Source organism: Anomaloglossus baeobatrachus, chromosome 4, assembly GCF_048569485.1.
Source record: "Anomaloglossus baeobatrachus isolate aAnoBae1 chromosome 4, aAnoBae1.hap1, whole genome shotgun sequence".
Taxonomy (NCBI): Eukaryota; Metazoa; Chordata; class Amphibia; order Anura; family Aromobatidae; genus Anomaloglossus; species Anomaloglossus baeobatrachus.
The window spans coordinates 690549256-690566047 of record NC_134356.1 but is presented as its reverse complement, the minus strand read 5'-3'; the positions used below and the strand labels follow the sequence as shown (position 1 = coordinate 690566047).

The 16792-nt window shown below is 39.7% G+C and overlaps 1 protein-coding gene across 1 annotated transcript; it reads right to left on the bottom strand.

Annotated features, from left to right (window-relative positions):
• Positions 1 to 5331: 5331 nt before the first annotated feature.
• LOC142302943 (olfactory receptor 10A7-like) lies at positions 5332 to 16535 on the bottom strand. Its single transcript, XM_075344046.1, has 3 exons — positions 16451 to 16535; positions 9301 to 9362; positions 5332 to 6261 (listed from the first exon to the last, which is right to left on the bottom strand). Exons 1-3 carry the CDS (start codon positions 16533 to 16535, stop codon positions 5332 to 5334), a joined length of 1077 nt encoding a protein of 358 aa, XP_075200161.1.
• Between the last annotated feature and the right edge of the window lie 257 nt (positions 16536 to 16792).

Here is a 16792-nt window from a genome sequence, read left to right as displayed (position 1 = left end):
AGAAAAAGTGGAGAAAAAGTGGAGAAAAAAATGGAGAAAAAGTGGAGAAAAAGTGGAGAAAAAGTGGAGAAAAAAAATGGAGAAAAAGTGGAGAAAAAGTGAAGAAAAAGTGGAGAAAAAGTGGAGAAAAAGTGGAGAAAAAGTGGAGAAAAAGTGGAGAAAAAATGGAGAAAAAGTGGAGAAAAAGTGGAGAATAAGTGGAGCAAAAATGGAGAATAAGTGGAGAATAAGTGGAGAAAAAATGGAGAAAAAGTGGAGAAAAAGTGGAGAAAAAGTGGAGAAAAAGTGGAGAAAAAGTGGAGAAAAAGTGGAGAAAAAAATTGAGAAAAAGTGGAGAAAAAGTGGAGAAAAAGTGGAGAAAAAGTAGAGAAAAAAATGGAGAAAAAGTGGAGAAAAAGTGGAGAAAAAAATGGAGAAAAATGGAGAAAAAGTGGAGAAAAAGTGAAGAAAAAGTGGAGAAAAAGTGGAGAATAAGTGGAGAAAAAGTGGAGAAAAAATGGAGAAAAAGTGGAGAAAAAGTGGAGAATAAGTGGAGAAAAAGTGGAGAAAAAATGGAGAAAAAGTGGAGAAAAAGTGAAGAAAAAGTGGAGAAAAAGTGGAGAAAAAGTGGAGAATAAGTGGAGAATAAGTGGAGAAAAAGTGGAGAAAAAGTGAAGAAAAAGTGGAGAAAAAGTGGAGAAAAAGTGGAGAAAAAATGGAGAAAAAATGGAGAAAAAGTGGAGAAAAAGTGGAGAAAAAGTGGAGAATAAGTGGAGAATAAGTGGAGAAAAAGTGGAGAAAAAATGAAGAAAAAGTGGAGAAAAAGTGGAGAAAAAGTGGAGAAAAAAGTGAAGAAAAAGTGGAGAAAAAGTGGAGAAAAAATGGAGAAAAAATGGAGAAAAAGTGGAGAAAAAGTGGAGAAAAAGTGGAGAAAAAGTGGAGAATAAGTGGAGAAAAAGTGGAGAAAAAGTGAAGAAAAAGTGGAGAAAAAGTGGAGAAAAAGTGGAGAAAAAATGGAGAAAAAATGGAGAAAAAATGGAGAAAAAGTGGAGAAAAAGTGGAGAAAAAGTGGAGAAAAAAATGGAGAAAAAGTGGAGAAAAAGTGAAGAAAAAGTGGAGAAAAAGTGGAGAAAAAATGGAGAAAAAGTGGAGAAAAAGTGGAGAAAAAATGGAGAAAAAGTGGAGAAAAAGTGGAGAAAAAGTGGAGAAAAAATGGAGAAAAAATGGAGAAAAAGTGGAGAAAAAGTGGAGAAAAAGTGGAGAAAAAGTGGAGAAAAAGTGGAGAAAAAGTGGAGAATAAGTGGAGAAAAAGTGGAGAAAAAGTGAAGAAAAAGTGGAGAAAAAGTGGAGAAAAAATGGAGAAAAAATGGAGAAAAAGTGGAGAAAAAGTGGAGAAAAAAATGGAGAAAAAGTGGAGAAAAAGTGGAGAAAAAGTGGAGAAAAAATGGAGAAAAAGTGGAGAAAAAGTGGAGAAAAAATGGAGAAAAAGTGGAGAAAAAATGGAGAAAAAGTGGAGAAAAAGTGGAGAATAAGTGTAGAAAAAGTGGAGAAAAAGTGGAAAAAAAATGGAGAAAAAGTGGAGAAAAAGTGGAGAAAAAGTGGAGAAAAAGTGGAGAAAAAATGAAAAAAGGGAGAAAAAGTGGAGAAAAAGTAGAGAAAAAGTGTAGAAAAAAATGGAGAAAAAGTGGAGAAAAAGTGGAGAAAAAAATGGAGAAAAAGTGGAGAAAAAGTGGAGAAAAAGTGGAGAAAAAGTGAAGAGAAAGTGAAGAAAAAGTGGAGAAAAAGTGGAGAAAAAATGAAAAAAATGGAGAAAAAGTGGAGAAAAAGATGGAGAAATAGTGGAGAAAAAGTGGAGAAAAAGTGGAGAAAAAAATGGAGAAAAAGTGGAGAAAAAGTGGAGAAAAAGTGGAGAAAAAATGAAAAAAATGGAGAAAAAGTGGAGAAAAAGTGGAGAAAAAGTGGAGAAAAAAATGGAGAAAAAGTGGAGAAAAAGTGGAGAAAAAGTGGAGAAAAAGTGGAGAAAAAGTGGAGAAAAAGTGGAGAAAAAGTGGAGCACCCTTTGGTGCCTTTCATGTGGCACTAAGGGGTGCTTAGCTTTGTATTTAGCCAAAAAAATGAAAAAAAAAATGACGTAGGGTTCCCCCTAGTTTTGTAGCCAGCTAGGGTAAAGCAGACGGCTGCAGCCTGCAGACCACAGCTGGCAACCTCACCTTGGCTGGTAATCCAAAACTGAGGGCACCCCACGCTGTTATTTTAAATTAAATAAATAATTAAAAAAAAAAACATGTAGGGGTCCCCCAAAATTGGATCACCAGCCAAGGTAAAGCAGACAGCTGGGGCATGATATTCTCAGACTAGGGAGGTCCATGGTTATTGGACTCTCCCAAGCCTAAAAATAGCAGGACGCAGCCGCCCCAGAAGTGGCGCATCCATTAGATGCGCCAATCCTGGTGCTTCGCCCCAGCTCATCCCGCGCCCTGGTGCGGTGGCAAACGGGGTAATATATGGGGTTAATACCAGATGTGTAATGTCACCTGGCATCAAGCCCTGGGGTTGGTGAGGTCAGGCGTCTATCAGATACCCGACATCACCAACCCAGTCAGTAATAAAAAAAAAAATAAACGACAAACACATTTTTATTTGAAAAAACACTCCCCAAAACATTCCCTCTTTAACCAATTTATTAGAATGAAAAACAAATCCAGGTCTGCTGTAATGCAAGGGGTTGCCATGACGATCCACACTGTCCCAGTCAATGAAGAGCAGGATGTTCCCCATTGGCTGGGAGAGCAGTGCAGTGACCTGAGCTAACATCAATGGGCAGCCCAGGTCACTGCAGGGCATGACAAGTGCTGCTGTCAGCGAGGTACATTACCTGCGCTGATCTCCAGCACACTGACAGCCCCTGTCACTGAGTTCAATGACCGGCGCCTTCACACCAAGTATCGTGAGAGGCCCGTGACGTCACCGCTAGTCAGTCTCGGGTCGGAAGCGAGAGGTGATGTGACAAGCGGCGGCCATGGAAGACAGTGACAGCGCTGAGGTCAGGATGGCGAGACTTCATCACCGCAGGTAAGCCGAGCGAGACCATGTGTGTGTGTGTGTGTGTGTGTGTGTGTGTGTGTATGTGTGTGTGTGTGTGTGTGTGTGTGTGTGTATGTATGTGTACATGCCGCGGGCAGGAGGGGGTGGAGCGAGCTGAGCGGGAAAGTGTGGGCTTCCTGCACGTAACTAGGATAAACATCGGGTTACTAACCAAACAGTTTGCTTGGATACTCGATGTTTATCTTGGTTACCAGCTTCTGGCAGGCTGCCAGCGATGGCTCCTGCACACTGTAGCTGTAAAAAGCCCTGCTTTTTGCTGCTAGAACCGTTCTCGATCGTATCTAGAACTATCGAGCTTTTGCAAAAAGCTTGAGTTCTAGTTCGATCTCGAACAGCCCCCAAAATCACTCGAGCCTAGAACTGGAGAACCTCGAACCGCGAACCGCGCTCAACTCTAGATATAAACCCCTGCACAGCATTGGCACAGACCTGCCTAGCAATAATGGCTATGAACGGCTTTAATGCAGCCCTTAAAAGGGCTGATATTTCAAGTAGTCCCTAATCCCTAAAGCGATGTATAGATTGCACTGTATGTCTATAGCGCACACAGCAGCAGCGGGAGCGGGAGCGGTGACTGTCACCCACCCACAGCAGAGAGATGACGCAACGGGGAAAATGGCCGGGTCATATAGAGCAAAGACATGTGACAGGCACAGCCAATGACACATGCCCTTGCTTGTTTGGCATAAATTTACTTTGCTGTGTGTGTGTCTGTGATTGGCTGACCGCCTGGCCCGTCCCACTGTACGCGCGGTTAGGAAATAAAGAAATGGTGATCGCCATTCTATCAGCACTCAGCAGCAGCCCTGATCTAAACCCCGTCCCCCCCGCGCACACTATACGCTGAATTTTGATAATATCATGCTTCACAGTGACTCACACTATTACAAGGAAAAGCCAGCTAGTAACTAGCTATGCTTTTTGGTGATCGAGCCCTTATCAAACGATAACTCGAACTGTCGAGCTTGAAGAAAATCGTTTGAGTTCGTCGAACTACTACTTGAACACTGACTAAAATCACTCGAATTTGAAATTGGCGAACCGTTCGACTCGAACATCGCTCAACTCTATTCTTTATGTATGATTGTCTTTTATGAAATTATGTGAATAAAGAATTTATATTTTTAACACAATTTTTGGCAAATTTTGACTTTTCTTGTTCTAGGCAACAGCAGATGTATCAATATATTAAGACAATGATTACAAGTAATAAAAAAAACTCTAACAAGAGATTATGTGAAAAGTTTTTCAACTTGAGCTTAAATTGGAGCCTCAACAAATCACTTTGACTGCAAATGCTGTGACTTACAGATATGTCTGAAATTACACTGATTGTGATAAGGGGAGGCGTAGTTGGAGAGCTGATCCAAGTGGAGTAAGAATTGGAAGTCTTTCAGTACCAATAAAGTTAAAGGGTTACTGGGAGCCAGAAAAAATGGGTCAATGGGGAGGAAAACTATAAACTATATCAACAAAAAACCCCATTTTTTACCTGTTACATCCTCTATAGCACTTGCTATGGCTTACTGTCCTGTAGGGATGAGTAATGAGTAATGAGTAAGCATTCTCGGTGTTGCTCGGTACTTGATCAAGCATCAGGGTGCTCAAGATCTCATGGTGCTTGGTAAGAATTGTGGGTGCTCGGATTTGTCATTCATGTACCATGGAACACAAAGCACAGGCTCACGTCAGTTAGTTATGGGAGCCAGCACCCAGTGAGAGCCACTTGCACTCTCTAGATGGCTCTCAATGTTTTCAGATGAACTGTGTCAAAAGAAATAAAATCGTTTTTCCTCCCCCAGAAATGCTCTGTTTATGGCTTATTGAACGTGAGCAGAGAGCTAAAATACCCAATTATTGACTTATATTATACTTGGAGTTGAGCCTGTTCGAGCTTTGGACTTGCTCGACTTTAGTAAAGAGCACTCAAGCATCGTAGTAATCACTCATCATTTTGAGTACCGAGTACCAAGCAGTGTCCTTCAACAATCATTAGTGATGATATTTTTTTAATGAAGAAAAGATCTGTAGCCAATCTTTTCAAGTTTTGCCACAGTGGACACAAAGATAAGATCAGAAAGGTTTAAATGCACAGTAATGTTTCTTTGCATGATTTGTTTTGATCTCAGACAAGACATTCAACATCCAAAATTCCAAGAAAGTGCCAAGTTTTAAGCATAAAATGTGGATTCATAATTTAAACTCTTTTTATGTGCATTATTTGATGTATAGATTATTTATAGTATTTTAACCAACAAAACATTTCTTGATCATCTCTTGTAGAGATCTTTTGATGTCTTTATTTCTCAGGCTGTATATAATGGGGTTCATGAATGGAGTAAACACAGTATATAGTAGTGATAGGAGTTTATTGATCTTCGAGGATTGTCCTCCTTTTGGATAAATATAGACACTTAATAGAGTAATGTAGTATATGGAGACCACAATGAGGTGGGAGCTGCAGGTGGAAAAGGCTTTCTGTCTACTGACATTGGACTGAAAGCGTAAGATAGTGATAATGATATTAAGATAAGATATAATAACTATTGTAATAGGGATCACAATTACTATTAAACATGATGTATAGGCTTCTAGTTCAATAGCCAAGGTGTTAGAACAGGCTAATTCTATTAGCGGAACAAGATCACAGAAAAAATGGTCAATGATGTTTGGTCCACAAAACGTCAGCACCGATATTGTTACACAGTATATCCAAGTAATGGAAAAACCCAACACCCAACATATGGTGGCCATTATTATACAATGGGAATTTGTCATGATAGAAGAGTAATGTAGAGGATTACAGATGGCCACGTATCGGTCGTAAGACATCACTGTGAGAAGATAACATTCAAATCCTTCTGAGGCAGCAAAAAAAAAAAACTGATTCAAGCAACATATAAAAGTAATGGCACCCCCATTATTTAATAGAAGATGAAGTGTGTTCGGGATGATATCAGTCGGTAACAAGATGTCACAGATGGACAGTTGGGTGAGAAAGAAGTACATTGGACATTGGAGGTTCTTGCTGGTGGACACCAGGGTGATTATCAAAATATTTCCACATATTGTTCCACAGTAAACCACCAAGAGGATCCAGAATAGGAAAATATTTAATTTGTGGCTGAATTGAAATCCTAAAAGAAAAAAATCTGTGCCCAGAGTCAGATTGTTCTCCTGTATAAATAGAATAAAAGTAATAACTAGTCAGTGTATAAGAGTCTAAACATGGACTACAAAAAACCTAACCTATGGTAAGCCTAATATTTGTGGTGTTGGAATAATTATGTTTAGTAAGTAACTAGTAAAGGGTATACAGTGTGATTATATGCTTTTAGGACATGCAATTACATTCCTTGTAGAACATCTATCATCAGAATAAAGGGGTTTTAATACAGTTTAGTACAGAGTGGATGACATACAACGTCAAGACGATTGGAAGGGTAAGTCAACTTGGTAATAAAGATATTATCTCACTGCCAATTTAAGGATTTTTTTTCCATTAAATCACTTTGATCCAAAAATAAATAAATCATATGGGTAATGTGTAATGGAGATCTGTTTGTAGCGTTCTGTCAATGCTTAATATGGCTTCCAATGACAGGCTGTGCACAAGTCACTCCCTTTACTAGGTCCCAGGAGAATCCTGGTCCTCACTCTTTAACCCTTATGCAGGGAAGGTAGAACAAACCAATCAAGGCTTTCAGCAGACATAAAATCATAGAATGGTAGAATTGGAAGGGACCTGAAGGGCATCATGCCGAACTCCCTGCGAGTACATTTTTTCATGAATCATCCCAGATCTATGTTTATCCAGCTTAATTTTGAAGATTTCCATTAATAGACAGCTTGATTTCTCCCGTAGAGGCCTGTTCCACTCCCTGACGGCCCTCACAGTGACAAAGTTTTTCTTATGTCTAATCTGAATCTCCTTCCTTTTAGTTTCATCCCATTGCTTCTTGTACTTCCTTGTGCTAATGAGAATAGGATGGTCCCTCTGCACTGTGACTACCTTTCAGATAACTGTAGATCGCTACTAAGTCTCCTCTCCTTCTTCTCTTTTGTAAACTATACACTCCTAGTTCTTTTAGCTAGTCATCATAGGACACAGTTTTCAGATCTTCAACCATCTTGGCTGCTCTTCTATGGAATTGCTCTAAAATATTGATGTATTTATTCTATTGGAGTGTCTAGAACTGTATACAGAATTTCTAGTGGGGTTGTTGATTGCAACAGATAATTAGCCTCCTGCAGCAAGATATACATACTTGGTCTGGGTGAAACCATAAGTCACAGCCAAATTAATGTTAAAAGGAAAAATTCTGCAACCCTCAAGGTTTTTTCAGTGTGATAGCAGCCCCAGATAGGGGAAAAGGTAATTTTTGAGTCTTCTGACAGCCATATCAGCGAACCTCCTTCAAAGAAGGGATTCACTCTGTTTAAAACTAGATTTAATAGGGAACAATTAATGGAATCTCCTGAGCAAGTTGTCTGCATTTATGTTGCGAGCTGGAGCCTGAATCCATCCTCTGGACTCTAACATTTCCAATGAATTAAATAATATAATGACCCTGTCAATACACAGGAATTTAAATTTTTCTGCACTTCAGAATTTATCTGAAGCCTCTGACTAAAGTGGGCTTCACACGCAGCGACATCGCTAACAAGATGTCATTGGGTCACGGAATTTGTGACGCACATCCGGCTTCGTTAGCGACGTCGTTGCGTGTGAAACGCAGGAACAACCGTTAATGATCAAAATCACTCACCTCATCGTTGATCGTTGACACGTCGTTCCTTTCCCGATTATCATTGCTGTTGCAGGATGCAGGTTGTTCATCGTTCTTGCGGCAGCACACATCGCTATGTGTGAACCCGCAGGAACGAGGAACATCACCATACCTGCGGCCGCCCGCAATGAGGAAGGAAGGAGGTGGGTGGGATATTCAGGCCGTTCATCTCCGCCCCTCCGCTTCCATTGGGTGGCCGCTTAGAAAGGAGGCGGTTCGCCGGCCACAGCGACGTCGTTAGGCAGGTAAGTATGTGTGACTGGTGTAAGCAATTTTGTGCGCCACGGGCAGTGATTTGCCCGTGACGCACAACCGACGGGGGCGGGTGCTTTCACCAGCAACATCGCTAGTGATGTCGTTGTGTGTAAAGCCTGCTTAACACAGTGGGAGGAAGATCATTAACAAGATGAATTTGTGATTAATAAATTTAAGCCCTTGTCTCCTTGTGGACTATTATATTCCTTGCTCTAGGATAAATCTTTGTTGGTTGACCACTCTTAGAGCATAAAAAATGGATTTCGTCAGTTTGTCCAACTGTGGATTGTTGGAGCCCAAACTCTATAGAAATGTTTTTTCAAACTTTTTCTGGCTGATAAGCATCAACAACTCTTGTGAGGTCCTCAAAAATCTCCTTTTTATGTTATCATATTCTTTCGCACAATGTGTCTTCTTTAAATTAAACAAGTTTACCACTTACTACTGAAAAGTAGGGCGTTTTCAATCAATTGGATGATTTCCATTTCCTACCAAAGCTGATCCCCTACACCCCTCACAGATTTTAATATTGGATAATTTTTCACATTAAAAAATTGAAAACTCTAATAAGTTTTGCTCATTTGTTTGATTTTTTTCTCTTTAACTAGTTTTAGGACATATGTGAAAAATCAGATTACGGTAGTTTTATGTCCAATGTATTCCGAAATTGGGAGTTCCGAAATGTTCAAAAACTTTCAAACACCGGTGTAATTGTTTTATATTATTTTCTGCCTCACAAATTACAAAACTATAAAGAAAAACAAAGACATTTGTAATGTTTAAATACTAAAAAATAATCTAAACTACTGTTTTGATTTCTTTCCTCTTTTATGTTACAGTCTATTATGTATTGTTATCAGATTTTTGGGGGGGTTCTGTAAAATTGTTTTTCAGAGAATGGCTTCCACAATTAAATCTGGTTTTGTTTCCTGATTTTTTTTATACAAATGTTATGTTAATTATAACTTTAAAATCAATTTTAAAAATCTGCAACAGATAGATTTTCTGTCTATCAAGAATGCATTAATTTATTTATTTTTTTAGTTTGTGAATAGGATTTTTTACACTGATACAAAACATTGTTATGGGACGTACAGTCAGCAACAAAATGTCTTAAAAAATATGCAGTATTGTGTTTATACAAGCCATACTTGTTTCTCATATCACTTACCTCAAACATTTTCATCTTCTTCCTTTTAGGAATGGAAATTGGTGTGTTATCCCAACATTTACCTGCGAATGGAAAAGATCAATAAAAGTATGTGTACAAGGACAACATTACAGTAAATGGAGCTTGAAGAGGATCGGTCACCGATTCAAAGTGTCCTGGTTTTATTTTATCCCATTTGCTCCCCATTTTATTACATTCTCTACCATCTTCATCCAGAAAATGATTTCAGATTTCAGAGTATTGAATTTCTTAAGTTAATGCTTCAAACAATCCTTATGGTCTTTACAAAGTGGGTGTTTTTCCCAGGGTAATTTTGCGGTACTGATTAAATCCCCCCCTCCCCCCCAAAAAAAAAAAAATATCCATTAATAAATGTTTCATTGTTAAAGATAAAAAATGTGGGCACATTTATAGGGTCATATTTGTGAAGCCAACTGATAGATTAAAAAAAAAGAAGCAAGAGAGCATAATCGGGGCACCTGCAATAATATAAGAACAAAAAGTAGAAGCTTTTGACTTTGTAACAGGTTCTCATTAAAATAGGAGCATAGCGAGTTAAAAGTTCTAATGCTAAAAAGATTAAGCAGCTTCATACAGTTAGGTCCAGAAATATTTGGACAGTGACACAAGTTTTGTTATTTTAGCTGTTTACAAAAACATGTTCAGAAATACAATTATATATATAATATGGGCTGAAAGTGCAAACTCCCAGCTGCAATATGAGAGTTTTCACATCCAAATCGGAGAAAGGGTTTAGGAATCATAGCTCTGTAATGCATAGCCTCCTCTTTTTAAAGGGACCAAAAGTAATTGGACAAGGGACTCTAAGGGCTGCAATTAACTCTGAAGGCGTCTCCCTCGTTAACCTGTAATCCATAAAGTAGTTAAAAGGTCTGGGGTTGATTACAGGTGTGTGGTTTTGCATTTGGAAGCTGTTGCTGTGACCAGACAACATGCGGTCTAAGGAACTCTCAATTGAGGTGAAGCAGAACATCCTGAGGCTGAAAAAAAAGAAAAAATCCATCAGAGAGATAGCAGACATGCTTGGAGTAGCAAAATCAACAGTCGGGTACATTCTGAGAAAAAAGGAATTGACTGGTGAGCTTGGGAACTCAAAAAGGCCTGGGCGTCCACGGATGACAACAGTGGTGGATGATCGCCGCATACTTTCTTTGGTGAAGAAGAACCCGTTCACAACATCAACTGAAGTCCAGAACACTCTCAGTGAAGTAGGTGTATCTGTCTCTAAGTCAACAGTAAAGAGAAGACTCCATGAAAGTAAATACAAAGGGTTCACATCTAGATGCAAACCATTCATCAATTCCAAAAATAGACAGGCCAGAGTTAAATTTGCTGAATAACACCTCATGAAGCCAGCTCAGTTCTGGAAAAGAATTCTATGGACAGATGAGACAAAGATCAACCTGTACCAGAATGATGGGAAGAAATAAGTTTGGAAAAGAAAGGGAACGGCACATGATCCAAGGCACACCACATCCTCTGTAAAACATGGTGGAGGCAACGTGATGGCATGGGCATGCATGGCTTTCAATGGCACTGGGTCACTTTTGTTTATTGATGACATAACAGCAGACAAGAGTAGCCGGATGAATTCTGAAGTGTACCGGGATATACTTTCAGCCCAGATTCAGCCAAATGCCGCAAAGTTGATCGGACGGCGCTTCATAGTACAGATGGACAATGACCCCAAGCATACAGCCAAAGCTACCCAGGAGTTCATGAGTGCAAAAAAGTGGAACATTCTGCAATGGCCAAGTCAATCACCAGATCTTAACCCAATTGAGCATGCATTTCATTTGCTCAATTCCAGACTTAAGACGGAAAGACCCACAAACAAGCAAGACCTGAAGGCTGCGGCTGTAAAGGCCTGGCAAAGCATTAAGAAGGAGGAAACCCAGCGTTTGGTGATGTCCATGGGTTCCAGACTTAAGGCAGTGATTGCCTCCAAAGGATTCGCAACAAAATATTGAAAAAAAAAATATTTTGTTTGGGTTTGGTTTATTTGTCCAATTACTTTTGACCTCCTAAAAAGTGGAGTGTTTGTAAAGAAATATGCACAATTCCTACAATTTCTATCAGATATTTTTGTTCAAACCTTCAAATTAAACGTTACAATCTGCACTTGAATTCTGCTGTAGAGGTTTCATTTCAAATCCAATGTGGTGGCATGCAGAGCCCAACTCGCGAAAATTGTGTCACTGTCCAAATACTTCTGGACCTAACTGTATAGTAAAGTGAGTAAAAGAAAGAAAAAAATCAATATCATTTTTGTTATTCCATTGTCTTATTTGTTAAAAAAATCTAAGCAATATAATTAATGATGAGTAATTGTCCTCGGGAATGCTTGTGACGGGATCAAGCATCATGGTGCTTGAGTACTCACGGAGATCAGCCGAGTATCAGGGTGCTTGAGTACTCACGGAGATCAGCCGAGTATCAGGGTGCTTGAGTACTCAAGGAGATCAGCCGAGTATCAGGGTGCTTGAGTACTCACGGAGATCAGCCGAGTATCGAGGGTGCTTGGATGTGTCGTTCATGAAACATGAAATAAAAAGAACTCAGCGTGCTTCATTGAATTACGTTTGACAGCACACCAGTGAGCGCATCTTGCAGTCTCTAAATGGCTCTCACTAGGATTAAAGCAACATTTTTGGATGCAGTGTATTAAAAGAAAAAATCTTGCCCCCCCTCTTTCTGGAAATGTGGGTGGAGAGACTAACTGCCAAATATTGACTTCCATTATACTCGTAACTCAAGTTGTGCTCTTTCAGGGAGTCTCACTTGCTCGACTCGAGGAGTGAGCACCAAACATTTTACTGACTGTCCATCACAAAATACAACTAATGATGGGTGAGCATACTCAGCACTGCTCAGTACCCAAATCAAGCATCAGAGTGTTCTGACATTTGTTTTGGTCAGCTGAATACCAAGGGTGCTCCTATGTGTCATTCATGAACCATTGAACACAAAGCACAGGCTCTGTTTAGTGATTAATGGGAGCCAGCACCCCAGTGAGAGACACTCGCACTGTGGGTTAAAACAATGTTTTTGGATGTAGTGTATCCAGAAAAAAAAATAAAAAAATAACTTTCTGCCCTCCCCCTGAAATCCTCTATTTATGGCCGGTTTATTTGGGCAGAAAACTGAAGTGACCAATCATTGACTCGTTACTCAAGTTGAGCCTAAACCGAGTATATGACCAGCTCCACTCCAGCAATGAGCACTTGAGCATAGTAGTGCTCAATCATCATTACAAGAACCAAGCATTGTACTGCTCATCCATCATTAAATATAACACATAAGCCTTCCCAACATAAGGTTGCGAAATAATGTCTTGAAAAGAAGTCCAAATGTGTAGAGGGGCTCAGAATCTGAGCTCCTTCCATAGGCATAATATATATTGCAAGCTGACATTTATATCTAACAGCAGGATTTAGAAACAATATCTGGTAGCCCCTGATAACCATTTAAGCTATGTGCGCACGTTGCGTATTTACTTGCAGTTACGCTGCGATCTGCACCACAGCATAACTGCATGCGTCCTGCGTCCCCTGCATAATCTATGAATATTATGCAGGAGCCGTGCGCACGTGGCGTATTAGAGCGAGGTGCTTCGGCTGCTGCCCGAAGCGCGCGTTCTAAGAAGTGGCATGTCACTTCTTTCCTGCGCTCTGCCTGCAGCGTCCGCTCCGTCTATGGGAGGAGCTGTAGTCAGAGCGCATGGAATCGGCTTTTTTTTTTCATTACGGACTCTTTCTGCAGCGATTTGAAGCGCTCGTGTGCTGTTCAAATCGCTGCAGAAATTTCTGCATGGATGGTACGCAACGTGCGCACATAGCCTAAGACTGAACGCAATCTCTACCTTAGGTGTTTAAGTGAGCCATGATGATGCCCTGTGGCTCTTATTGGCCACATGGTGCCATCACTGGGGACTGACAGCCGGGGACCTCCCGATGGTCAAAATCATTGTTAAGTTGGTACTCCAAATTCTGAGCTCCATAGGATATCAAGATTTTTATAGTAAATAGTAAACATATCAGACAGTCATAAATTTAAGTTTTTTAAAATTCTAAAACTAATGCAAAGAAATAAAAAATGTAAAAAAAAGTACAAATTCAAAACATACCTATTTTTCCACTCCTAAAAAAAATTCTTATTTTTTTTTAAACAGCCACAATTATTATTGTCACATTCAAAAAAGTCCAATAATGATAAGCAATCAAAATTACCAGGAGTATACAATATTGGTATCAATAAACTATCAGCTCACTATGCAAAAAAAAAGCCCATATTTAGCCCTAAAAAATACAAAAATAAAAATGTTACTAATCTTGGAAATTTTCAACAAAAAGCAAAAACATTTTTCCTATTATATTTTGAATGTTTTTCATCACTTAGAAAAAAATTGATGCAGAATTAATATCATCATAATTGAAATGACCTCGACAATCAAGTTTCTGGGTAACTTTAAGAAAAAAATGAGAGCTTTAAAATCCCCCCCAAAAATGACAGAATTGCAATTTTTTAAATAGCAATTGAAACTTTTTCATTTATTCAGTTAATTATATATTAACATGAACAATATTATTGAAAACTGCCTCCTGTCCTACAAAGAAGTCCTAATACATCTATGTATATGGAAAACAAAAACATAATGACTTTTGGGAAAAGGTGAGGGAAAAAAAAACAAAAAATGCTATATCAAAAAAATCTTTTGGTCTTAAATATAAAAAGGAAAAGAAAAGAAAAATCAAAAACAACATTTATCATGAACCAAATGTAAAAGCAACTTTTTCCCCTGCTATGGAGCATTGCTGACTGTGGGTGTCATACTCTGGGTAAATTATTTATCGGTATTTAATATAATATATAAAAGTGATATAATAAGCTTTATGCACGTTCAGAGTGTATCCTGCATGAACTATAGAATGAACTTACAATCGAGCCTTTTATCAAGCAGAGCAATCCACACAAGCTAATCTTGATCTTTCTTTCTGCTCTCACTTTTTCTCTCCTCCAATTCTCTCTACACTTTCTCCTCTACTATATCCTATGTAGAGATGAGCGGGCACTACCATGCTTGGGTGCTCGGTATTCATACCAAGCAATTGGATGCTCGGACAGGCTTGACTCGTATACTGAGTATAATGGAAATCAATTGCGAATTACGGCATTTTTCAGGAAAATGTTCCTGAAAAATACTCAAGTTCTCCACTGACTTCCATTTTACTCGAGTACTTGAGTCACGACCATCCAAGCATCCCACCGCTCATTACGAGTATCAAGCACTGAGCAATAAATAGATAGAACATTCAGATCACCCACTTCAGATCTCGCCTCTTCACCGCGTCACGCTCCAAATACCGGGCAGCCTCAAACAATCATAGAATGGTGTCCAGCATGGGAAGAAAGGCATTCTAAGATTTCCAGTGATTTTATTACTTGTACTGTATATACTTAGTATATACAAAGTGGATAACTGACAGCCCCTAAACAGGGGAAAAATACGTCTTCCGATGCATTTTGACCGAATCACTCAGTCTTAGGCGGGCTTTGCACACTGCGACATCGCAGGTGCGATGTCGGAGGGATCAAATTGAAAATGACGCACATCCGGCATCGCATGCGACATCGCAGTGTGTAAAGTCTCGATGATACGATTAACGAGCGCAAAAGCGTCGTAATCGTATCATCGGTGCAGCGTCAGCGTAATTCATAATTACGCTGATGCGACAGTCCGATGTTGTTCCTCGCTCCTGCGGCAGCACACATCACTGTGTGTGAAGCCGCAGAAGCGAGGAACATCTCCTACCGGCGTCACCGCGGCTTCCGTAGGTTATGAGGAAGGAAGGAGGTGGGCAGGATGTTTACATCCTGCTCATCTCCGACCCTCCGCTCCGATTGGCCGCCTGCTGTGTGACGTCACAGTGACGCCGCATGACCCGCCCCCTTAACAAGGAGGCGGGTCGCCGGCCACAGGGACGTCGCACGGCAGGTGAGTGTGTGTGTGAAGCTGGCGTAGCGATAATTTTCGCTACGCCAGCTATCACCACATATCGCTGCTGCGACGGGGGCGGGGACTATCGCACTCGGCATCGCGGAATTGGCCTGCGATGTCGCAGTGTGCAAAGTGCCCCTTAGTCATGTTGTAGGACATGGCTAAGACCGAGTGATGTGGTCGAAGCACTGAGCCAGATATTGCTCATTCATTACTTACTCTATGTAGACCTTTCCTCCCTACTCTAGGTCTTCAATTACTTGTTTGCTACTTCCTCCATTAATTCTGCTTTTGTAATTCCATGTTCACTCTTTTCTTCTGTACTTTTATTGACTATAATGTGTCCAGTAAATACAAGACAATGTTCATACAAAATATTTATAACTAGGGATGATCGAATACCACAAATATTCAGCAACGCCCATATTCGCCGAAAAGGTCACCGCTATTCGACTACTTGCGAATATTCGATGCGCAATGTAAGTTTATGGGAAACCCGAATAGTTACCGAATAGCAATTATTCGGGCTTCCTATAGACTTACATTGCGCATTGAAAATTCGCATAGCGGCGACCTATTCGTCAGATATTCGGGAAGCCGAATATTGCCGAATATTTGTGATATTTGATCATCCCTATTTATGACCTTGGTATTATATACACAATATCTCTGCACTCATCTATATATACTAAGCCATGATATTCTTACCTCCTCTGTCCTTTTCCCTCCATTCATAATCACATCCTAATCTGCTATTACAGTTAATGACTTGTAGCAATAATTTTCAATGACAAACAGCTTTCCAGCAAAGTGATCCTCTGTGAGATGAGCAGGCACCAAGTACATACTGTATATATGGCAAAGCAATAAAGAGGAAGGGCTGTGTAAAGCAGCACTGGGAATTGTTTATACATTACCTCTTGCGTCTCTGGTGTTTTAAGTCTCTCAAGTCTCAAAAATTTAAATATAAAAAGAAAATTTATAAAAAGTAAAATAACTACAACAAAAGAAAAAAGCAGAAATATAAAATTAAAATGTAATTCTTGCCCTAATTACGGATTCTATACTATATTAAGTCATGTCAGAAAGTTTTCGCACCCTCTTAATTTAAAAAATAGTGTGCCAGCTCACCTACTATAGATGGTCCGGTTTCTAATCCGCTGCTCGGACTTCTGGGCAAGGCAGAAGGTCCACACAATGAAACAAGAAACTCCATCGCTCGAAGGACCGAACTAGCAAGACGTGTCGCATACAATTTCACAATTATTTTTGTATACTAAAAGTTACCAAATGGTCAGACAGTCAAAAAACAAACATGTAGGAGGGGAGAAAATTACCAACATATTTTGACCTATGCCTTAATCATGGCCAGGATGATATTCTTGCTAGACTTTGTTACGGGGGGACTGGCAGATCAGGATAAGGAGGTAAATATCCCAATCGACAGTCGGGGCCCACCGTGCTCCAGATGAC